Raw genomic sequence first — 24,700 nt, 5'->3', positions numbered from 1 at the left:
TAAATAACGTCGGAGCGGATTATTGATTTCTTTTCTTTTGTTTTCAAATCTCAGCGGTGGCCGAGCTGCTCAGATTTTATCGTGAGATTGGAGTTGGTGCGCGTGTCGGCCGATAGGGGGCCAGCAATTCAGTCTTAACTTGGACTGAGCGCCAAGAACTCGATCCGTCAAACATTGGCGAAGTATTTCCTGTGCTCGTGTTCCTGATTTATGGTCGAATGACACATTGAAAAGTTTATTTACTCACTTCCTGATACCTTTCTTTTTATGCTACTCTTTTCTGAACAAACGATCATCGAAAGTTCAGAGCCATCTTTGAGCTCCTTCAGACCTCTCCACCAAAACGTGAAATGTGCTCGTTTCTCGACGTGAAGTTTTCATCTCTGGTCGGGCAGGTAATGGTTATTTTCTTTTTAGATCAACTTGAGTTGAAATCTATTGATTTTTGGCCAGGAAATTCCTTTTCCTGAGGACTTTGGTACAAAGTGAATTAGCCCCACGATGAATCTTGTTTGTGGAAGCAGAATAATGAAGGATTGAACAATAAGGATCAATTAGGTACTGATTAAACATTAATGAGAGATTGCAGAACATGCCATATGCTTTATTTTCATTTGTTGTTGCAGGGGGACACATGCCGGTGGCAGTGCCCATTTCGTCAACATAAATTGCAACTGATGTAGTGTGCATTGTCTGGATGCATTCTGTAAGCCAATAATTTGATCAGCAGAGTCGGCCTATATTCGATTGTTTCGAATTCCGGGACAACTGCTGACCCGTGCTGGCTGGCGGGATCGAGTTTCACCCATCTCGAATTGATCGGGAAACCCTTGGCTGGAGAGAGAAAGAGATGTTGTGTGTAGGACGGTGTGCCCAGGCAGCCAACCAGCAGCAGGGCCCAGCCTAGGAAAAAGAGAACGAGAGAGATAGAGAAGAACTGCCGAGCTTTTGGCTGTAGCTTCCTTTTGAATCCGCTGTCGAACGGCAGCAATAGAGGCGCATGAGCGGAAGATTGCAAGGACGTGATGCTGTAAGTCCTCCTCCTCCTCCTCCACGAGCCGTGTTGTGGTTCGGGAGACGTAAAGGGATCCTGCTTCATCCAAGTCGCATCAAACACCTTCTCTCTCTTTCCCTCTCTGTCACACACTCCCCACACCATTCCTCTCTCATGGATTAACTCAGGTGAGCAGTTCACTTTCAAAAGAATAAAGAAACGAAAGGGGGGGGGGTGACAAATCAACAACAGCACGAACATGTGATTTGTTGCATTCACGCAGATTAGCAGTCACGATCCCAGTCAACCCTCCCATCTCTCTCTCTCTCTGTGTGTCGTGTGTCTGTGAACTGACTTGCTTTTTCTCGTGTCGAGGGGTTTCTCTCGTCGGCTCTTCACACAACTGGCAAGCAAAGCGAAATGTTTTGTTTGTTTATTGATATATGCCGACGACGACGACGTCGTCTATGTGTGTGTGTGTGTTGTTGATTTCCTTCAAACGTGGGGGTGGTGCTGGGCTGGGGGGGCATCTGCATCATCGTCTTGTTTGCTTTTCGAGTGTGTTACATTGATCGCCTCTATATGGTAGTAGAAGTAGTAGGACGAACGACGACGACGACTCTCTTCTGGCGATTTATATTGGATACACCCAGGGGTACCCTAGTACCAATCCAATTTCACTCCTAGTGAGAGAGAGAGAGAGAGCTACGGTCGATCGATAAATTTGTTATCAGTGCAATCTAGTCACGTCAACGAGCTTGTACAATTTGACGATATTTATACCAAGTTTTTTTGGGGGCGTTTTCATTTTATTTTTATTTTTCTTCTTTTTTTCTTTGTGTGTTTGTGTGTGTGTGACGGTGAAATTTTCTGGGGCCCCCTCGATAGTTTCGACGACATTCGTCTGGCTTCCCGACGACGAACTAGGCCATGGATTCCGGCACCAAACAGAAGAAGAAGAATGGAGCTGATCAGCCGGTCTCCGAGGATATCGTCCCTCTACACATCCAGACCTTTCTCTGGAGGCAGACGAGGTACGTACGTACACAAGCACTGTGTATATCCACTATATACTACGAGTACTCTCTTTCTCTTGTCTATTTGAAAATCCTTTTAGAGGCTAGAAAGAAGTTAGATATAGGAGCCGCCGACTATTCTTCATCATTTTCTTTCTAAACCGAATTTTCTCTTTTTCTCTGTCTGTTTTTACAGTTCCTTTCTTCGCCCGAAAATCGGCAAAATGCACGAAGCCAGCTGCATTGTGAGTAATATTGTTTCAACAACTTTTTTGATAATGACACAATGAACCCGGTACTTATAGTCCATCTACACCCGAGCCAAAACTAAAAAAAAAGAAAACAGGAGCCAGGAAAGAGTCTAAACGGGCATATAGGGTCTACTAGTCTATCTACGGAGCGGTGTTTTATGAGGAGTCAAACGACCCAATTGAATTGGAAAGTTTTTCCAGAGTGTAATGGCAAAACGGTGTCACTTGGCAGTCAATCAGCCGCTGGCTGGCTGACTGGGCTGGCCCCCTCTCTCTCTCGTCTTTCTCTCTCTCTTTGCCGGGCTGGCGCGGTCGCCAGGTTCGTTAACGGCCAGTCGATCGAAAGCGATGACGACGGCAGCAATTGATTGTGCGTTTCCCTCCCGTCTCCTTTCCTCATTCAATGCCGCCTCTTTTCCATCCCATCGGAGAAGCTGAGGCGACTTCTTCAAGGAGCTCTCCTCCCTTTTTTTTCTTCCTTCCCTCCTACTCTCCTCTCTCCTCTCTGTGTGTGTCTATCTGGAGGGCATTGTGTGTAGGAGCCGCTCCTCCTTGGCGAAAAGAGGTGGGTAGGGAGAGAGAGAGGAAAGGACAGGAAGGAGAGGCTATTGATTTTCCGTCCGCGGGAGAAAAGAGAAGCTAGGAGCAAGGAAGAAGAGGTCGTCGTCGACGACGACTGGGAGGTGGGTTACCCACCCCACCCCCACAGCACCACCACCCACCCACCCATCTCCTCTATTCCCATCTCGGGAGCCAAAAGAAATGTTTGCCGTTCATCTCTCGCTCAACTCTAGACTAGTACTACTACTAGGACTACAACCAGTGCTCCTACTACTCACTCCTGGCCGGGAGGAAGGGCCATGTCGAGGCCCTACAGCCTTTACACAATATACAAGGAGCTAAGAGCGATGCCAAGTCTCTTTTACTCTTTTTATCTATAGCCAATGACGTTTCAAATGGGTGTGTGTGTTTCTCTCTCTCTACTGCCATATACCCACAGCAAAAAACCATTCACGCTCCAATCGCTCCGCCTGACGTCACCGGTTTCAATTCTATCAAACTTAATCATAATTTGTTTTATTTTTTTCTCTTAAATCCATCAATTTTAATCGACTTCATTCTTTTTCTACAATTCTCTCTGCTCGGTTATTGATTACTATTTTCTCTCGACATTTCATTTGTTCATTTTTTCTATTTCTTTTCTCGTTTTCCGTACGTGAATGTGTGTCCTTATCCTTTTGTACCTGGTTATCCATGGTGACACACAGTTCTGCCAACAGGCGCCAGGCCATCATGTAAGTCATGAGAAATAGCCACCAACAAACGGCTAGTTGTATATAGTAGAGTAGCGTGTAAATCTAGATCTATATTGCGACTGCTGCTGCTGTACATAAAACACAACCAAAATCACAATTTCATCAGCTGCTGACTGTAATACCCCCCGTCCGTCCGTGAGAAAAGAATCAAGTAGCGAGCAGTGCATGTCACTGATTGTCCCCGTTGTTTCTACACAACCCCCAACACCCGCCGTGATTGGGTAGTAGTACCATAGCTGCCGCTACTACACACTAGATATATTGCCCCGTAAATACCGTGTGCTGCTCGTTTATGAGGACTCCTTACCACCACCACCACCACCAGAAAACCCTCTAACCCACCACCGCCAACCCCGCTTGTAGACGTCACCACCCCCACACACAGTCCTGTGTTCGTATAACATCCGCGTTTGCGTGTGCATCAACAGCAGCACGTCAAGTCTTTTTTGTTTTGTTGAGTTTTTTTATTTTGAATCGTCGTTTGACACACATACACACGCTGTCGACTTGTTTATAGTCGACATATTGTTGTGGGACGACACGGTAAAATGGTCTTTTTCATATCGGCAACAGACGACACAAAAAAAGGAGAATTTTTTCACAGCACCGGAAGAATTTCCTCGTTTGATCCATTTTTTATTATTTTTCCTTATTTCTTTCTTTTTCTTTTCGTCTGGTCCTTTATTTTATTTTATTTGTGATTTGTATGAATGTGTGGATGGACGGTTATTTCGTTGCATCCAGCTTGGATGTTGGTCTTGTGTATAATGTTGTCTATTGAGACACGCCTCCACCCTCCCGTCACTTTCTCTCTCATCTCGTCTCGCCATATATGTATGGTTATATCCACCTAATCGCCCTGGATTGCCTTCTCTTCTTCTTCTTCTTCCTCCTTTTTGATGGTCTTCCGGGATTGACCGTGTGCTGTGTGTGTGGCGGCCTGCTGCTGCTGCTGGTGTCTGGATTATATCGACCGGGATTCCAGGAGATGAAAGAGGCGTGCAAGGTTCGTGACAAGTCGAGTCGAGCACTCCCAATCATTTGTACTCACCCCCTCATCCTATCCCCCGTCCTATCCTCTGTGCTGTGCCAACCCACACACTTTCTACTCCTGCCTGGCGTCTCCATTTTCTTCTCTCTCTCTCCGACGTCGTCGATCCCACTCTGCGTTAAATGCGGCTGTTAATTGACTCCTCTTTTTCTCCCCTTTTGATTTCCCTTTGATTATGTTGGGCCGGCTCCTTCCGACACGCCAGTCTCTGGAGAAGATTCTCGTCCAAAACATCCGAGTGGGTCTGTCTCCTAATTTCACGGAAGCCATTCGATCCATTTCCAGATGGAAATTTGTCCAGTCTTCCTTGCCTCACGTCATGCTCTGCACCGCCCAGCTGATTGAACGGTACCCCCGACTCCGGCCAGCACTTGTTTTTTTATTTTTTCAAAATCGTCGATGGATTCATTTCGCTTTTTTTTTTTCGTGCGGATGAAACAGGAAAGACACTAATAATCTGCAGAATGTGGGAACGGCCGCCAGCAAGCTCCTCTACACGCTACATTGGACTCTATTGGATGCGGCGGAAGAGTGCGCCGATGCGGATCGCGAAGCCGGCATTGCGCCGCGGGAGCCATTTCCCTACATCTTCCCACTTACGTGCATCCAGGTTCTTTTTTTATTTTTTGTTTTTTTCTTTTTCCTCCTCCGTCTGTTTGTTTTACATTTTTAATGGCAGCCAAATGGCAACCAACTTTTTCATTTCCCCTTTTGGGTCCTTAAATTTGTTATCGGGGGCTCATCTCTTTTATCTCTCTCGCTCCGCCTTTTTTCTATCCGGGCGGAATGGAAAAAAACAAAACCAAAAAAGGAATTCGTTTACCTTTTCGCTCCGCTACGTCACCTGTTGAAAGAAGCCGATTTGCAAAACTTCCGGCTGGAGAACGGACTCAAGATCTGGCCGGCCCTGTGGGATTACCGCCATCCCAACGCCCAGTGCTTTACGGCGCCCGTCCGACCCAAAAAGAGCAGCACCATTCGTAAGAAAACCAACCACAATGCGGCGGCGGCGGCGGTTGTGGCGTCGTCGTCGGCCTCCTCTAATCCTCTGGCCCCTATACCAACCACAACAACATCCGCATCCGTCGCTTCCGCCGCCTCGGTATCGGGAGGAGCATTACCAACCGTTTCTGCCGCTCCGCCGCCGCCGCTCACGCCCAGAGAGACGGTGACGTTCAGTGACGTGTTCATCGGTAAGGTCATCTCTCAGTTCTATTCCCATCATCGACTTATCTCTCTCTTATTCTTGTCTTTTGCCTCTGCTCTGCTCTTGTATGTGTGTGTGTGATGCTTTTCTAATCCCCCCCGCAAAGCTCATCCAACTTGCCATGATTTATTTATATCATCAACAGGATCGATCGATCGTGACAGCGACAGCATTGGAGATGCCCGTTCTCTTCTGGATCTCGATGTAATTATATGAGCCAACGCCAAAAAAAAAAAGAAAAAACAAAAATTCGATTCTTCTTTTTTGAGACGTGCATTTTTGTTGTCTCCCGGCCCATGTTTCATATTGGCCGGGCGTCGTTCTCCGCTATTTTTCACGACTAAAGGATATTGTCTCTCTCTGACTCTCTCCCATTTATAGATTGGGAGACTGCCGAAAGATAACGAGTTCCCGGAAACTATTCCGGAAGAGACGTCGAGCACCGAAGAGGAGCACGTGGTATGTTGCGCAAATTTTCCCAACCCAACCCCCCCTGCCAAACATTTTTTTTTATTTTGCTCCGGCTCGAGAAATTTGGTTGTCGATTTCCGTTAATGAAATTGATGGATGGATGGATGGATGGATAAAAATTTGTGTTTTTTTCTTTTCTTTGGCGTCCAGGTTATTTTTCGGTTGCCTTCAGCTCCGGATTCAGACGGCATTCGAGACTCTTCCATTTATCAGGTATGTGTGTGTGTGTGTGTGTGTGTGCGCCGGTGTATTTACACGGAGTCAACACAGTGGGGGGGGGGGGGAGAGGAGCAAGGAAAGGAGGAGGGAGGAGGAGGATGAGGTGGGCGGCGGGATGGGAAGTTGGAAAATGGGAATCGATTTGTCGCATTAAATTCATCGATCCAAAAGGAAATGGAGCAGAATGTATACATGGGGCGGCTAGTTGATCGGCAACTCACATACGGCATGCAATACTCTCATCTGCGCGTGTCTTTTTTGAACGGCATCCGCTATTGATCGATCGATGATGATGATGATGAGCAGCAGCGCTCCTCTGTGGGATTTTTATTATTCCAATTTTTTCGACATTTTTCTTCTTCTTTTTTGATCCGATGAGAGATCCTGACTGTGTGTGTGTGTCGTCGCCCCCTTTGCGCGGGGGAGTATTTAAAATCTTGAAGGCGCAATTTTCTCTTCTTGATTTATTGATCGATCGTCTATGTCGTCTATGTCGGTCGGCTGGCGACTTTCATTATTACATTACAGGCAGAATCGAGCATCATTCACCCCAGGAGCTACCTCACAGCTGATTACAATGGCGACAATGGTTCCCGCATGGCTACCACTCCCGATGCTCCTTCCAGCAAAAGGTTTTTTCATATCTTCTTCTTCTTCTACTTCTAGTTCTTTCATTCTTTTATTCTTCTCGGGATTTTTTTGTTTCCTATTGTCCCTGAGATTTACGACGGGGGAATTTGTATTTGCGCACATGATGGCGATAACAAATCTATATATCTATCCCTTCTTTTTTATTATTTTTCTCTTTTCTTTCTTTCTTTCTCTCACACCGGCCAGATTGCTGAACGTGGCGCAAGAGTCGTGGTTCCAGAATGACACGATCGATCCTCAATATCCTCACAGGAGGTCTTCCGTTTTGGACGACATAACGGCCGCTACTTTTCTAGACGTGGCCGTCGTCCGTTGCCTTTTCATTCCGCGCTGGTGCGAGGAAGGTGTCCACTGGGCTCTCCAGTTCCTCTTTTACCGGTACCCAAACATTTCCATCGCAAAATTAAATAAAATTCTAAAATGTGTTTTTTTGAAATTCGATTTTAAATCGCCCGCCGGCGGCAGGTTGCAGGAAATCAGCGAAGAAATGCGTTCCAGGTGCCCGCAGCGCAAGCGGAGCAGTTCCCTTCCCGTCCCCAAAATAGAGGTCTCCCTCTGCTCTTCCAGTTACGAGACGAAAACAAAAGAGGCTCCGCACTGTGGCAAATCCGGCGACTATTTCGATCAAAGCCGACATTATTCAGCAGGTACATTATCATAGAAATAGGCCATTTTTTGTATTATTGCGTTTTCCAGCCGGAAGAGAGGAAAAAAATAGTCTGGCACGTCTCTCTATAACAACACGTCTAACGTAATCGACGGCGGGGTGTTGACATGTCATCCCGACAGGCTCGAGTCCGACGGAGCCGACGGAGCGCAAGGAACCGGAAATCAACAACAGCAGCTGCAGCCTCGGCGGGTTGCAGAGCAACCACAACAGCAGCAGCCACGGGATGAACAACAACAGTTCGAGTGCCAGTGCGACGACGGGCGGGACGACGAAACGACGCAAAATGGCGGATTTGAAAGCGTTTGTCGAGACGCGGCTTCTCTCACGTTCTCACGACAAGATGCTGGAGAAAATCGATTTCAAGAACTCTTCCACCACCACCACCACCACCGCCGCCGCCGCCGCTCATCATAATAGGACGCAGCAGCTTCTATCCGCTCCGGAGACCGTAAGATATCCCTCCTTGTCTCTTTTTTTTCCCGTTTGCCTCTTGATCCTTTTGTCTCGTCACGAAACCATCCGAAAAAAGAAGGAGAAGAAGTTTTCATCTTTTTTCTTTTCTGTTCGCTTGTTCGATCAGCGCGAGGAGGAAAAGTATCCACCCAACGACAAGAGGATCCTCCTCGACAAGGAGCAGCACGCCATACCGCCGCGACCGTTGTCGGCTTTGGCCAACTTGAGGGACGACAATGATTACGCCAGGCGCTCCTACTTGATGCAGGAGCCCACAGCGCTGGTCAAAGGCAAGAGCATGCCCAGTCTCAGGTAAGGAAAGAAAAACACACGTCTTATCTTGTAGTTAGGAGTTCATTTAGTCTCCTACTATCACCTTATTTATTACTTTTTAGCAGAGCCATGCAAAATATCTATTAGTCAGACATTTTTGGATTTCATGAATAGAGTATCGATTTCTGATCCGGCATGGATAGTATTCACCTAGTCTCCTCTTCTATCTAGGACTCTGTGTATGTGTGTCCGCTTTGATCTGACTTGTACATCTTTCTTTCTCTTTCTCTCTCGACTTCTTTTTTTCGTCTCTTTTGCGTTTCTATCGACTTCTTTTCACGTATCGTCCCACATCACCTCCGTGCTGCTCCGTATCCTTCCACTTTTTTTTTTGTGTCATCACTTTTTCTTCCTTTCCCTTCCGTCCTCCTCCGCCGATCCATGTCGTGGCGCGCGCTGTGTCTCTTATCTATGATGATGATGGCGGCCAGTTGTCTTATTGATGAACTTGCGGCTTCTGGGTAAGCCACACACCCGCTCTCTTCCTCTACTACTACTTTCTGCCCGGCACGCCAACACATTTATTTGACTTTCCCCCCTTCCGTATTACTCCGCCGGCCTGTGTTGGTACCCTGGACACGTTCCACATCAGCTCAAATGGAATCTTCTTCTTCTTTTTGCTGTTGTGTGACTCCAAACAGATACTTGGGATGCTCAACCAGTGACCACACGACCCCCATGTTCAAGAAGAAGGACCACGCCAAAATATCGCCGCCCGTCACTAAGACAAATCCACCGCTGCCGACGTCGCATCCAGTTATCACCGTCACGGAGGCCAATCCATCAACTCCCACCGGCGTCAAAGTACAAATCGAATCAACCCGATGAAAAATTAAATCAAAATGGGGGGAGAAATTCCAAAGGCGCATAAATCTTTGACGATGGGTTTGATTTATTTTTAGGTCCATCATTATGGAGCGGACGGAGAGGGAGGGAGAGCGTCGGCTCCGACGAGTCCGTTGAATCGTTCGAGCACCGATTCCAATATCGTCTATCCCTTTGAAGATCTTCCGGAAGCCTCGGGCGCTTCCCACTTTGTCAACAAAGATGGCGGATTCGATTTGCACGTCATCTTGGAAGCCATTCACGCGGTGACGTCACGGGCTGACGTCTGCTCGGTCCGCGTTTGCGAGACGTCGCTCAGCGTCCTGGAACTTTTGCTGGATCTGGGCGTGGTCACGACGCCCGTCACCTCGCCCAACAATTCCGGCGGCAATAAGGACGACCACCACCACCACCGCCGCCAGCAGCAGCAGCAGCCGCAGCCGCAGCAGCCAGCCGGAAATGGATTGTTGGGTGTCAACCAAGAAGAACTTTCACGTCACTCGCACGGTGTTTGTGTTGATATTGTCGCCAGAGTGTTCCAGCACGTCGGCTGCCCGCACGGCTGCGGTGACTCCCGGCGCGATCCGTCTTCCGATTTCATCCGCTCTCAGGGCCTCCTCTTGATGGCTCAACTTCACCGCATATCCGGCAAATACTTCCGATCCTTCTTACGCCAAACGCTCATCTGCCGCTACACTCTGGTCGAAGTCATCGACTTTCTACACGCCCTCGTGGGATTCTGCGTCGATCCGGGATTCGTCCTCTCGCCAATCAGTAAAAGACATTTCATTATATATAAACTATTACCATTATTATCGTTTGATCCTTTTACATCCATCGCGTGATCGTAGGCCAGAAGAGAAATTCCCGTTTGGGAGTCGAACAAACTGGAACGAGTTACGTCCCCAATTTCAGTTCCCCTCGGACCATCGAAGGACACGTCATCAATTGCATCTTCAAACCGTTCGTCACCCGACTCACGGCCTCGTTGAAATTCCTCAAGTCATCCGAGAATGTCGTAAGTGTTTCACACTGTTGATGGAGATTGCGTGTCGAAATTGTTTTATCTAATTTTCATTTGGGTTTAAGGCGCTGTACTGCGATGTACGCCAATTGCTGGCCTACATCAAAGACGTCCACGGCGGAATCTTCCGGCGGGTGTTGCTCAGTGGACTGTTGGATTCAGCCGCACGTCCGCAACAACCGCAAGACACTCCGCCCGAAAACAGTGGCTATTTCAAGTATAAGAAACCCAAAAAAAATTCATTCAAATTTATTCCAAAATTCAATTGTTTTCCCCCCCAGGGATTGTTTGCAATCGACAGGAGACGATTGCGGAGGGGTGCCTCCTGCCACTTTCTTCGTCGTGGACGAAACGACTTCGGAAAAGAACCGGAAGGGCAAAAAGAATGCGAGGTAAGTACTTGACTCGAGAGTTTATTTTCTTCTCTTTCCTTAAAAGCCTATTGATTTTCCCGGCGGCCGTGTTGCCGTAACGTGATATTGTGGATCGAGTACTTACTCTAACGCTCCGTCTTTGATGGGTGGTTAACACAGTGAAATGGATGGCTGGAGTGACGAGGGGAATTTGATACGCAAAGGCTCGGTGGTTCACGCACTTGCCCTCTCTGCCCAGAGGTTCAGGGAGAAGGAACCCAAAGTGAAGCAGCGCTTCCCTGTCATCAGCAACCGTAGCAGCCGGAAGAGTTCCCAAAAACTCGGAATAGGTGAGAAAGAGAGATCATAATCGCGTTATTATGTGACTGGCGTTTTATTTATTCTCTTCTATTTTGAAAAGTTGGTTGGATGCGCAAGGATCGTCGGTGTCAAGGGCCCAACAGCCAAGGGGCCGGTGAAGAGCCGCTGGATGTCGCCCAGGCCGTAGCTCCTTCTTTGTTGAAATTGCAGCAGAGAGGAACGGGCAGCAAGTGAGTGTCTCGTCCGCGTTTCTATTTTTCGTTTCATCTCCGTCGCCATTTTAATGACGTTATTATTCGCTTTGTAGTAATGTGGGCGTCACCTTGCAAAAGGCCCGCCGGCGAGTGGAACATCATTTAACGCGCATCGGTTTTGGCAAGAGCCGACGGCAAATCATCAGCCGTGAAGCGACGCCAGGTGAGTTTGAATAGAAGAAAAAAAAAATGAAATCGATACCTTTTCTTTTCTTTTCTTTTTACGACTGTTTTTGATTTCTTTTCAAAAGATCCGAGTCGGCGGAATTCACCCGAGATGGATGGAAATGGAAGAGAAATGTTTGTGGTCATTCCCAGGGAAAGGAAAATGGTTTCAGGGCCGGCCATTTACGACGGAATGCTTCGATTGAGTTTCCTTTTGGAAGCTTGTCAACCAGGGACCATACCCGATGCCAACCTCATCGCTGCCGTTCTCGATTTGGTAGGAAAAACAAAATTCCCACGCAAAGGATTTTGATTTGCATTTATTGATTTTTGTGTGTGTTTTCTCTCTCTCTCTGTGCACGCAGCCACAATCACCGGTGATCGCTCGAGCCGCTTTTCTGTTCGAGTGCGCCCATTTTGTCAACCGCTGCAACCGCGGACAGTGGCCGTCTTGGATGAAGTTGAATTTGCCGTTCTATCGACCGTCGGGGCCTTTATCTAACCGTGGAACTCCATCAGGGCAGAGGCGAACGCACATTCTTCAACGATTGGGTGGTCGAATGTTTTTCTCCTGGGCCGAGGTTCGTTTTTTCCTTTCAATTCCGCCCACTGGGATTTTTTCTCCCGAATCAATTTGTAATCCCCCCCCACCCAAAATTGTTTTACAGGCAATCGGAGTCCGGTTGGAAGAAATTCTGATTGATGATGCGCTTTGTTGCGAAGACTACGACGCCCACGTCATGGATGAACAACGCCAACGAATTCTCATCGAGGACGACGAGAATGAAGACTTTCTAGTTGAAGGTAATTGGGTTTTCTCACCGAATCAATTATTCGTCATTCATAATTGATTGTCTTTTTATCATTTTACAAATTGTAGCGAGTGTTAACCCTTCCGGGCGAGACTTCCCCTGGCCATTACGTTTGGCTGCCTGTATGCTCCTCTATGAAATCACGGCTTTCCTGCGGGATTCCTACCGTCGCCTTCCCCGCTCCACGCGCGTTTCCCTCCGGAGCAACGACGCCACCAGTAAAACGGGCGGCGGAAACAACGCGGGCGGTAGCCTCATTGTCGCTTCCGGCTCTTCGTTTAATGAGCAAACACGCGGCGGCAATCCGGCTAGTGGCGGAGCTCCTTCCGGTGCCGTTGTCATTTCCAGTGGCGAATCTTTCACTCACCATTCCACCGGTGGAACGGGAGGATCGGGATCGTTAGCCTTGGCCACCACTTCCATCGCCACGCCGGCCAGCAATCCAGCAGGTGGACGACGTTGGAGTATGGCCCTGTCTTCCATGGGCCAGTCTCAGAATTCCGCTCAGAGTCTCCAATCCATCACCGGAGACGGGCATTCAATTGGCGGAGTTCCAGGGGAACGCAAAATCAGTTTCGTCCTTCACGAACCTGACGATGAATCGCTGGACAGCAGCAACACGACTCTCACGTTTCAGGTTTGTAAATTTTCATTTCCTGAATTTTTACACAGCAGTTTTGTAAAACATCAACCAATTTCCAGGGGGATGATGCGATGGAAGAGAAACGCAACCGACGGCTGGCTCAAGGGCGGCCGTATCTACTCCGACGGAGTACCATGAGCAACACGGGATCTTTCAAGCGGAGGAGTTTGAAACTGAGACGGAGTCATCGCGAGTCCCGCCGCGGTGGCGACCAATCCGACGCCGAATCCATCAAGCGATCGGATTCGATCCGCTCGAAGCGAAAAGTCTCGTCGATATCGGACCGCAGTGATATCTCGGACGTGCCGATGGATCACGACATCTCAGGGGAAGAGAGTCCCGGAATCCTCAGCGACGACGGCCAACACGAAAGTCCCAGCGACGGTGCAGCCGACATCGAGGAAGGAATCTCAACTCGTGGAATGCCTTGGCTCCGAGTAAAATGGATTTCCATAAGTTTAATGTGAACTTGTTCCTTGAGTTTTAAAACTTTGTCTGTTTCTTTTGTCCATCCAGTCGGTTTTGTTGCTGTCCAATTCGTTCAACTACCAATGCCAACATCAACACGTGTGCCACCCTCGGTGCTTCCGCAGACAGAGCCGGGCCTGCAGCCGGATGCTGAGTAGCGTCCGGAAGATTTACGGCGACGAGCCGCAACACCAGGAAGTCGTGGAATTTCTAAGTTTCAGTAAAAAGTCTCGCCATCACAAGGATCACGACAAAAAGGAAAAAGCCTCTAAAGGAGCCCAGAGCAGACCAGGATCTCCTCTGAGGCGAAGAGAAAGTGTCGCCAACAAGAAGGAAAGGTACAGGGGATTGTCACACAAAAATTTGATTCGTGCGGGAAAACATTGACGGGATTATTCATGACAGATCCACCAACGATTTGCTGTCAAAGGCGAGTTCTTGCCACAGTTCATCGGCCGCCTTGTCACGCGACCAAATCGAACACGACCAATGGGACCGCAACAAAGTCATGGGACTCCAGAGCAAACACTTTCCAAACGAAAGCGATGGCGACGAGAACAAATCCAAGAAGAAAGAGGATCATCCCATGGTGAAATACATCAAATTCCAGGTATACAATCAACTGGAAATATTTCGGCCAATTCCAGATGAATTATGAATGAATTCCCTTTGGATTTTTCTCAGGTGATGGATCTTTTCCAAGCTCCGCTATTGGTTCTCATCAAAAGTGCCACCATCATGAACGACGAGGCATTTCTCGACATTATCCCGATCGCCTGGGAACTGCTCCTGGACGTCCAAAAGGAAACGGTTGCCGCGGCTGCCGCCATGTTTATCCTGTCGGCCGTCCGCTGTCCGGAACCTATAACCCTCCTACTCAACGGAAGTTTGAGACATCCAGACCCAATTGAACGATTCAAAGCGCTTCTCAAGTAACGTCAATTTATTTAATGGCGAAATCAGGATCGTTTAGTGACAGTCGTTTATTTTTTCTCTCCTGATCAGATTTCAAGTTTTATGGCGGTCGAGGTATCAAGTCTGGCCGCGGATGGAAGAAGGCGCTGCTCACTCATTCAAAGTGCCACCACACGCCATCGAGTTTACCTTGCCATCGCCCAGGATCGGTGTGGAATCTCTGCCGGTGGTCGATCCTCCTTGGATGCCACACGTCCGAACCAGAGTCCAGGAAGTCACGCTCAACCAAGACACGCACCGCTCGCTGGTGACGGCCACCAAGACGCGGAAGAAACAACAAACGGAACTGGTCGAATCGGCTCTCAAAGCCGAAGAGGATCGTAAATGCAGCGAGCGGGAAAATTTCCGCATTAGCGCCGTTCCCGTCACGATCCAAGCGTCTTACGAACCGGCTCTTCATCACGTTGGAGCAGACGATCATGACGATGGTAGTAAAAAGTTGAACACGTCTAAAAAAAAATAACATTTTAAAAATTTGAAAAATATTTTCCAAACAAATTTTAGCAGATGATGAAACCCAACAGCAAAGCCGGACTTCTGGCCAGCCTTTACAATCGGCTCAGTTTCTTTTTCCGTCGTGTTTGTGCTCGGCTATCGTCCCCATCGTCGACCTTTTGGACGATTCCGTTCTAACGCCAGATGGCGTGGCCGTCTGCGATTTGGCTAATCAGGTATTGCCCGCCAGTTTTTTTAAATCATTTTGAAAATAAAAATAATAATTTTCTGTTGAAAAAAAAAAATAAGGTGTTGCATTCGTGTTTGGTGGAAGATACTGCCCTTTTCCTGCGCCACATCCTGGAACGATTGACTCGTGAAAAACAGGACGAGATGTTCGCTATTTTGCGCCGCCTTTTGCGCTTTGTTGCCTACCTGCCGCAACAGACGGCCTTCACTCTACACAATTATCTCATCGGCTACATCATGTTCTACGTCCGGACTCCGATGGAGGGCAGTCAGGATCTAGTCGGCAATGCCTTATCCTTGTTATCCATGGTGAGATTCGTATAAAACGACTCGATTGTTGTAGAAATGGAGAAATTGAATTTGAAATTTGTTTCATAGGTGGCGCCAAGTGTTCAGGGTTTGTTGTTTAAGGATCTCAAGCAGATTTTACGCAAGGAGCAATGTGATGCTTCGATCCTGATCACAGCCAACGTTCCATCTGCCAAAAAGATTGTGGTTCACGGGCCCAACGAATCCGATTCCGGCGCCATTCCGTCCCAGTTCCCCATCCAGGAGGACACGCAATTTTCGCAGATATTACAAGAATCGCTCGATTTCTTTTCGATCGACGAGCACAGACAACGCGAGTACTTCCTGGTCGACTACCGGACCAACCAGATACACAATCCATCAGCGTACGTTCGGGATTATTACTTCTTCAAGCGATCGCAGTACCCTCAGCTGAACCTGGTGCACATGGACCCCGTCAGGGCTCACGACGCCCTACAGAAGCAAGCCTTCACCGAGAAGATGGTGGAGCTGGGCAAGGTGCAGTTTGTCACGTCAGTTCTGAAAAGTTCCAACCAGATTGTTGCCCGTGTCCTATTTCTGCACGAGGAGCTCATGAAACTGCCCTCCTTCCCCAGGAAAGCCCTCGAGGCCGATCTGGGCCTCTACAGCAACGGTTGCATGGGCAAGGTGACTATTGTCGATAGTAGATTTCCACGCGAGAGAAACTTGAACGCGTGCGTGTTTTAACGAAAAAAAGGAAAATCTCTTTTTGAAAAAACAGGAACTGAGTGCTCTGGATTTCATGCACAAGCTCAGCTGGGTGAAACTAATCCGACAAATGTTTGAAGCCATGGTGGGCAACTTTGCTTACTCGGGGGACATCCACCTCTTCATCAACGTGATCAACGGAGCGTTGGTCCTCTACTGTGAAGACGCCGTAATGCTTCGTTTCTGCATGGCCACCTACATCAATGCCGGTCATCAGTTCCGCAACGTGTTCGCTTTGAACGGGTACGCGCACGAAAAGGGGGAATTTTAAGAGTTTCTTTTCTTTCTTGGACTCCCAAGAAGAGAGAGCGATGACATGTAACTGTTTCTTCTTCTTCTTATCACGAAAAATGTTTTAGGTATTCCCTGATTATACCGACCATCTTGCGCATCTACTCCAACTACCAGAGCAATCCGCTGGTAGCGCGGACGATCGAGTTCACCATCCAGCAGTTCTACATCATGCACAGGAAGCCGTTCATGTTGCAGCTCTTTGGCAGCGTGGCGCCTCTGCTCGACACGGACTCTAGCGCCGTTTACGGCGACGCCAGCAAAGTTCGGGTGCAGAGCCTCTTTCGCCTTTTGCTCTCGCTGGAGCGCGTCGGAGTTGATCCGCTTCACTTGCTGGATTTGGTCGCCGCCGAGAAGCCCCTGAAGGCTCTCGACTTTTGCTACCACGGAGAGTCGGACACGATCAACATCCTCGACTCGATCGCCATCGCCGTCATGGGCGCATCTTACGCCATCGACACTCACAGAGGACACCAGCTTTTGGTGATCTAATCATTTTTTTGACTAAACAAATAATGCGGTGGGGAAGTGTGAAGTAATAAAAACAACGACTTGACCCCGCAGATGATCCTGGAAGCCATTTTACCGGCTTATTTGAAACACCTGCAGACCAGTGCGGGTCGCAAAGATCCGCGGACCGAAAAGGACATCCTCCATCAGTTGGGAGTGGCCATGAAGACGCTCATTTCCAATGCCGAAGCGCTGACAAAGTTGGATTTTTATTGACGAATTTTGGAATTAGTTGAAAAAAATAATAATCGACACATTAATTTCATCCAGGAATTATTCCGGACCACAAAGAACGTTTGAGAAATCGCCGAGTCAGAAACCAACGTCATCCAACAGACCGGCAACATTGGCCACAACCATCGAGATTGACGAAGATTCCCATTCGAGATTCTTGGGCGATCATTTCCGCAGCTCTTCCGTGCCGGAACGAGGGATGATGTCCAACATGAACAAGGACGATTCCGAGGCCCAGTGGCAAGCATTCCGGATGCCCCGGGCGACTCTGTTGTCGCTCGTCTCTGATTACTACGTCATTTGCAGCGCCCGTTTGACAGAATTGAACAAGAAACAAGGGCAGGACAAGATCAACGAGCCTCTCGATGTCAAATGCAACACGGTAACTAATTCAGCCGCTTACGTCATTACTAAACTAATTAATTTGTGATTGACTTTATGAAGCGTTTGGCTGATGTCGCCCACGCTCTGCTCAAAGTCTCTTCCTACGACGCTATGACCATGGCCTGCCGAGGCCTCCAGCAGTACATGACCGTCCTGATGCCCAATGGCGATTGGTCCCAGGAGCCCATGAAGCAAGTGCTCAACACTCTTTTCCGTCGGGTATAATCAACGTCATGTCTTAATTGAATTAAAGCGAAAAGGGGAAAATTGATTCGTTTCGTTTCGTTTAGCTGGACAAAATCTTTTCCAAAATCTACAAGATCCCGTCCATGAGGGTATCGTAAATTGGATTCAATTTCTGCCCAATTTAAAAACTCTTTGAAACTTTTTGATTTGTACAGAAAAATTTGGATTGGGAAGCAGCTGCCTGTCTGCTCAAGGGCGTGTACCTGACTTTACGCAAATCACCCTTCATCGTTCATGCTACGCCTTTGCGTTCCTTAATAACCACCTGTCAGGTATTACAGCAGCAGCAGCTGTCTCCTTCCAGGAGCCACACCCAGAATCTCAATTTTAATTTTAATTTCAATTTTTTAAAATCTAAATTTTAAAAATATAGTCGCTGATTTTGGGTGATCTTTCGGCGAGCATGTCGGCAGTTGACGGCGGCTCTCCAATTCATTCCCGTGGAGGAGGAGGAGCAGGTACCGCCCGGCGCTCCTCATTAGCTCCGCCACCTGCCTTTTCTTCCATCGTCGTCCAACTGGTCGCTATGCAGATTCTGGCCCTCGGGGTAAGTTTTGAACCCGTCCCTTTTGGTCTCTTTTTAAAAAAGAAGAAAAACCCAAAAGCAAAACAATTTCGATAGAGTTATAAAAGAGAAAAAGAGAAAAAAAAACAGGTTTAAAATGATGAAAAGTGATGATCATTTGTTCGCCGTCTGTCGCCGACCATTTCGTTCGCTGATGATACCAATGAAATTTATATATAATCATGTGTACACTCTGTTTCCTCCTCCGAAACCTCCAGCTGTTCAGCCACATTTCATTGGTGAGACACATTCTCGAATTTGAATTTAAGTATCTATTAAATAACTCGTCACTCCATTTCACCTCCATCATTACTACACCTTTGTACTTGGCTGTGAAATCCTCCCCCCGGTGATGATATGGCACATGTTCTCACCACCAACCACAAAACTACCCAAAACCCCAGGAGAAACACACACACACACACACCGCCCCCCTGTTTTGTTTGTGTCGGTTGTTCACGTTTGGTTTGTTTTTACAATTCAAAAATCATCTTTTTGACTCATTTAGCTGCCAGTGAGAGAATGATAGAGAGAAAAGAAAAGAAGAGATTGGATTTTCCTTATCACCACTTCCGAGACCCGTGATTGCCTGCTGTATCTATCACCCTGTTCCGTGCTCTGTGTCTGCTAATGTGACCATGGATCAATCAACAGAATTAGAAAATTAGTCCCGTGATTAGTGAAATGAACCCTCAGACTATAGTAGATATTCATTTTGTGCTGTTTTGGCTCCCCCCTCCAACCGCGGATGTGTCCCCCCCCCCCCCCTGCTGGGCTACCTTTTAGGCCCCCCATATTAACAGAATCAATCAAAATTTAGTTTTGATATTTTAGTGAGTGTAATTCGCCGTTGGTCGTCGTTTCGTCGTCTTCGTCTTCATCGTCCGACCGCCAGTGACATTTAAAATTCCATCCAACCAATCACCCCTTCATTCATTCGTGGCTTTTGTCCTTTAGCGACACACACACACACACCTACACACCTGTGGCAGTAATGGAAAAGAAAAAAACAATTTACCAACTTAAACCAATCAACCTCACCAAAAACACCTTGCAGTCGTCATCACCCTTTGTTTATTTTTGCAAGAATCCGCACTCAGATTTCCCCCACCGAATGTTTCCAAAAAATGTCACTGGCTCCATTATTTTTCTCAATTCTAAATTGACCGCATGTTAATCCGTTTCATTGGTCAATTAATCCACGTTTCTAGGAAACCTACTCGCTGGAACAGGCCTGCGGTGGCAACTTTGTCTTCCCAACAGCCGAACGGACCGAATCGATCCTGCTCAATTTGCTCCTTCCTTTGTGTCTCAGAGTGGGATCGGGACGGAAAGGTTAAAACACATTTTCCTCCAGGATTTTTTCGACCCGCTAATTTCTTGAAAAATTATTTTTCTAATTTAGACGCACCTCGGGTCCGTCAATCGGACATCAGTTTCGCTTTGACTGTCGTCCTGCACGCGCTGAGTCCGCCTTCCGCTCAGCAACAGACACGCGTCGTGGCCGCCAAAAACATCAGTTCATCCGGCGTTGGAACGGGCGGTGGTCCCGTTGGCGGTGCCGCCAGCGGTGGCGGCTTCGGCGGAGGCGTTGGCGGAGTTGGTGGCAGCGGCGATGGATCGAGGGGCGGATCGCTGAGCGTCCACAGCGGAGGTGGAACGCATCCGCAACAGCAGCAGCGCTCGGGCAGCAGCAACAACCGGACGACTTTGCTTCAAGTGGCTTTCCTCGGCATGAAAGTCCTGATGACTTGCTTCAATCATCAACTGTCGCTGGATTGGCCGCGAGTGGCCCGCTGCATCCGCGACATTGGCGAGCGGCGGGGCGACGAGAGAAATTCGGCGTTTTGGAACTTTTTGATCTTTGTGGCCACTCAGAGAGGGCCCCTCTTTCCGCTCATTCTTCCGCTCATGTGGAACAAGGTACACTCCCCACTCACTAGCTCCTCTTTTCCTAATTAGAATAGAGCGACAGCCTCGAAGGGGCTAATGGTGGGAAGGAGGGAGGAGATGTCTCGTGTAATCTCGTTAGCCTAACCAACTGTAATTGATGAGTCACAGATTGCGGTGCCGGTTGACGGTCAAGAGGAGCAGATCCTTCAGGATTTGCTGCGTCAGAAGTTGAACGGATCGTCCGAAATTAGTCCACTTCCTTCTGGTGAGCTGATGGACCATTTCCTGGCCGAATTGATGATCCTCAACGATGAAGTCACCAATCAACGAGAAGGTTTGATGAGTACAAATGGGACGATCCTCCCGTACATTTGAATGTTTCATTGCCAAAATAACCGATTGATATAAATAGACGAAGCCGAGAACGATAACCGGCGGAGTATCATGGCCGACGGACGGAGTGAAATGTCCAATGCCAGCGGCAATTCCCGCCGGCCGACTATTGATTCCAACATGTCTCGTGAAAGATCCTACATCTCCAGGGACGTCAACTTACTTGTAGCTCCTACAGGAGGAGGTAAATCCAAATCGTTGCGACGACTGGGCAGCTTTTCAATCGATAAATACTCCCCAAAGGCTGTTGGGATTTGCGAAATTTATATTCTTGACCGTAACAACATTTCCTTCAGTGTCGTTCAATAAAACCCAAATCAGATGACGGCCCCTTTGTCCCAGCCGGCCATTGCTCTCCAATGTACTTTTTTTATTTGCTGCACTGACCCTTTCCCCCTTTTTTTTTTTATTTTGATTTACAGGAGGTCCAAACATGTCCAGTTCGAATTCCGGCGGCTCGAGCATGGCCCAGAATTTACGACGCCAATGGAGTGTCCGCAGTGAAAACCGATCCATCATTCCCGGAGTTGGAATGACTCAGCGCCAAATCAGTTTGCAGGCCAGCAGCAGCACTGGTGAAAAAGACTCTTTCTTTCTTCTACTCATGCAACAATCTAACCTTTAAAATTTTTATTACTTTCCCCCACCCACCCACCCACCATGAAATGACGTCATTAAAAAACGAAAAAAACAAAACAAAATTAGGTGGTGGCGGTGGCCGTGGTGGTTACGAAATCGAGGATAAGATCAACATGCGCCGGACGAGTTACGCGGGCGAGGCATCCAGCCGTTCATGTTTGCCGTCAGGTGAGTCACACACGACCAAACAAAATATTAAAAAATTATTATTTGGTTAAAAAACTTTAAAAGAAGACAAAAAATGGGGGGAAAAAAAATAAAAGAGTCGCCCCTCCAATCTTCTTTTATTTGTGTGTGTGTGTGTGTGTTCTGGGCTATTTGTGTGTGTGTCGTTCGTCGTGTCGTGTCGATCGATTGATTGTGTCCGCTGCTGCCGGCTGTTGTGTTTGGTCGACCGGACCCCGATTGCATGTCCCCTTGAAACTTGTCGTGACTTTTTTGTCGCGATGCCAACGCTTTTGTCCTGGGGCTGCTGGAATCGATTATTGGCCACCACCACCACCACCGAAAAAAAATATATAACACACACACAAAATCACCAAAAACGAAAAGAAAAAAAAAAATATTTTTCTCATTCTCTTTTTTCTTTTCATTTCCATGTGCATTATCTTTTTCTATTATATAAAAACCTTCGCATCTGGATGTTGTTTTACGTGTGTGGCTTCTTCTTCCTGCTCCCTATGCCAAAAAAAAAACCAACCAACACCAAACAAATCCCTTAAAAAGGAGCTAAAGGAGCGTCCGATACGCGTTTGAACCGGCGATCGCTGCTCGCCGGCCATCCCGTCTCCACCACCAGTTTGGTTTCACGATCCTCGTCCATTTCTGAAGTGGATTTCTGTGAACTCGACGAGACGGAAGACGCTCTCCTGGAGGAGCCAACCGCAGCAGGTAAATAGGGACCACGAATTCGTGTGTTGTGCACTGCAGCCTCGGCTTCTTTTATTTTTGGTTGTTTTTTCATATTTCCCGCCTCCTCCCAAAACCCCGAAAATTCGCCTCTGCACGATCGGAGAAACGGCCATATTTGATTGATTGTTTTCTTCTTCTTCTTCTTCCTTCTCTTCCGTCTTCTTCTTCTATTGTTTTCGACACACAACAACAACCTCGTATGATTCATAACACGGCGGTGTGTCATTGTCTTGTCCGGCTGTGTTTTTCTTTTCCCCTTTTTATACAAAGACGTCGGGGGAGGTTCGACGTCGATGGATAATCCATCAATGGCCGTCGATCTGCCCACGGAACCTACCAGCGCCAGCGCCGCCGCCGCCATGCATCCGCGTCTCCACCGCCAAAAGTTGCAGAGCAAAACCAATCGAGGGAAGACTTTCCGTTCCATGAAAAACAACAAGGCCGTCGCCAACATTGAGGTCCGTTTTTCTGTTAATCCATTTCATTTGGAAATGTTTTCATTCAACTTTATTCAATTTTTTCTGGCAGGTGTCGCACATTGAAGTGGAACAGGAATTGGTGACCATCAGTCCATCCGTCAAAGTGATTTCGTCGTCTTCCGCTTCGACGGCTCATTCATCCGCCGCCGACGCCCATCAGCAGAACACGTTCCAGTTGCTCCTGGTGCCGAGTTCCAGTTGCGGACAACCGACGACGACCACGACGCCGTCGACGGGCCCAACCGGACAATCGAGACTGGGCGGAGTCATTCACAGTCGACGGGGTCACCATTCGAATCCGCCGGAAGGAGCCGGCGCACGTTCAGCAGCGACGGCCAACACGAAAGCCTCTGCCCTGCTGTACGACGGACTCGAGTCCGTTTCCACGGTCAAGTCCTCGGTCGGGACGGTGTCTGTGGGTGTGGCCGTCCAGGTGTCGACCGCCTCCTACGTTCCGGCTCCTAGGCCGGCCACAGCGGCTCAGAGGAGTCAACTGAATCGACCGCAACCGCCTCCCATTCCGCCCAGGAACATCCGATTGACGGTCAACTATCCTGGAAGTCACGGCGAGCCGTCCAGCAGCGGAAGCGGAGGAGCCGGAAGTGGTGGTAGCAGCAGCTCCTCTTACAAACCGATGCACCACCGAGGCGGACCGTATCGCGAGCCGCCCCTAATGGAAGAAAGTGGCGACTCGGCCACCGACAACAACAACCCGACCAAAACCAACAGCAGCAGCAACAACAAAACAACAACCATGACTTCTTCGTCTTCATCATCCGGCGGATTCGTCCAGCACAAACCCCGGATAATCACGGCGGGACATTATCACCACCGCCCGCCCATTGTCCCCATGTCCAGCAGCAGCGAAGGTCCGGACGGCGACGAGGATTCCGACGCGGAAACCAACAGCCGCAGCGGAATGATGCCCTGCGTTTCCAACGCCAACGACGGAACTTCCATCGAGTCTCTGGTCCTGGAAGAGACGGCCCTTTTACTGCCGGCCACTTTACCCACCGGTCGCTCTCTCATGCGCAACATTACCGAACGCGACGAGGACACCCTTATCTAGATATCACAACACACGTAACACACAAATAAAATTACAAGTAAATAAAACAAAACACACACAAATTAATAAAAAAAAAATTTAATAAAATTTCATCAATCAACGAATTTACCTTTTACACCCTCCACCCTTCCCGTTGTGTACACAAAAATAATTTTTTAAAAATGGAAAAAAAATAACAAATTAAAAAAAAAATCCCAAATAAGGAAATTTAAAAAAAAATAGAAATTGAATAATGATAGGCCACATTATGTAATTATGTAGTGAGTCACGCCAAAGAGGAGAAACCCCACTTCTGCCCACCCACCCCCCCAAGAAAAAATGAAATGAAGAAAAAAAGTTTGTTATTAAAAAAATGTTGGAAATTTTTTTTTAGAAAGTTCATGTTAAACAAAAAAAAATTATTAATTATCATCATGTCTTATTAATCTATCAATTGTTAGTTGAATACAATGAGCAGCACGTACCGTCCGTTATTCGCTGTGAAACCACACCACGAAATTGTTGACTTATTGCGTTAATTTTTATTTTTATCTTTTGACTGTGGTGGTATAGGCTCAAGTGCAACTTGTTGACAAACAATTTGATAGTAAAATAATTCCCATCCGTTCAGAGCGGATGCGTGGGTGAGCATAAAGCGCTTTTATCGTATTCAAAGCCGATTCGAGCGCGGTTTGAGTGGGAGGGGTCGATAGTTAATGGTTTCTATCGATTTCTTAAAGATATGATTAATAGTCGTCGTCTGCTTGTTTACAAGTTTCAAAAATGAGAGCATCTCTGAATGAGACGTAGATTACAGACAAAACGGAATGATATTACATTCGAAATGCAGCTGAAGGTAAAATACCATTTGAAATTTTTAGATTGTCCAAGTATTTCTATGTTTACACACTA

At 47.8% G+C, this 24,700-nt stretch overlaps 1 protein-coding gene across 8 annotated transcripts; it reads left to right on the top strand.

Annotated features, from left to right (window-relative positions):
* The first annotated feature begins 135 nt into the window (after positions 1-135).
* Positions 136-24,302, top strand: LOC124200954 (protein unc-80 homolog). Of its 8 annotated transcripts, none has more exons than XM_046597358.1 (57): positions 136-395; positions 454-558; positions 627-1,030; positions 1,883-2,028; positions 2,207-2,255; positions 3,530-3,556; positions 4,563-4,583; positions 4,834-4,976; positions 5,070-5,238; positions 5,440-5,821; positions 5,981-6,039; positions 6,217-6,294; positions 6,457-6,519; positions 7,054-7,157; positions 7,363-7,554; positions 7,642-7,823; positions 7,966-8,294; positions 8,427-8,611; positions 9,064-9,093; positions 9,274-9,436; positions 9,535-10,231; positions 10,309-10,475; positions 10,547-10,698; positions 10,763-10,873; positions 11,015-11,184; positions 11,256-11,385; positions 11,463-11,572; positions 11,661-11,851; positions 11,940-12,155; positions 12,243-12,378; positions 12,455-13,023; positions 13,089-13,466; positions 13,546-13,835; positions 13,903-14,107; positions 14,182-14,429; positions 14,503-14,900; positions 14,977-15,143; positions 15,217-15,465; positions 15,535-16,113; positions 16,208-16,437; positions 16,554-16,968; positions 17,050-17,195; positions 17,266-17,611; positions 17,674-17,832; positions 17,904-17,948; positions 18,015-18,131; positions 18,233-18,406; positions 18,643-18,663; positions 19,636-19,759; positions 19,830-20,347; positions 20,486-20,651; positions 20,730-20,894; positions 21,133-21,285; positions 21,416-21,517; positions 22,076-22,240; positions 22,532-22,719; positions 22,790-24,302. In XM_046597358.1, exons 4-57 carry the CDS (start codon positions 1,925-1,927, stop codon positions 23,807-23,809), a joined length of 11,697 nt encoding a protein of 3,898 aa, XP_046453314.1. In that variant the 5' UTR covers positions 136-395; positions 454-558; positions 627-1,030; positions 1,883-1,924; the 3' UTR covers positions 23,810-24,302. The 8 variants fall into 8 exon arrangements, with proteins under 8 accessions (XP_046453314.1, XP_046453315.1, XP_046453312.1 ...); XM_046597359.1 differs by having other exon boundaries at positions 627-1,182; positions 14,980-15,143; XM_046597356.1 differs by having other exon boundaries at positions 627-1,182.
* Positions 24,303-24,700: the final 398 nt, after the last annotated feature.

This window comes from Daphnia pulex, chromosome 8, assembly GCF_021134715.1.
Source record: "Daphnia pulex isolate KAP4 chromosome 8, ASM2113471v1".
Taxonomy (NCBI): domain Eukaryota; kingdom Metazoa; phylum Arthropoda; class Branchiopoda; order Diplostraca; family Daphniidae; genus Daphnia; species Daphnia pulex.
Note: the sequence above shows the minus strand (reverse complement) of the source record. Positions and strands in the feature narration are given on the sequence as shown.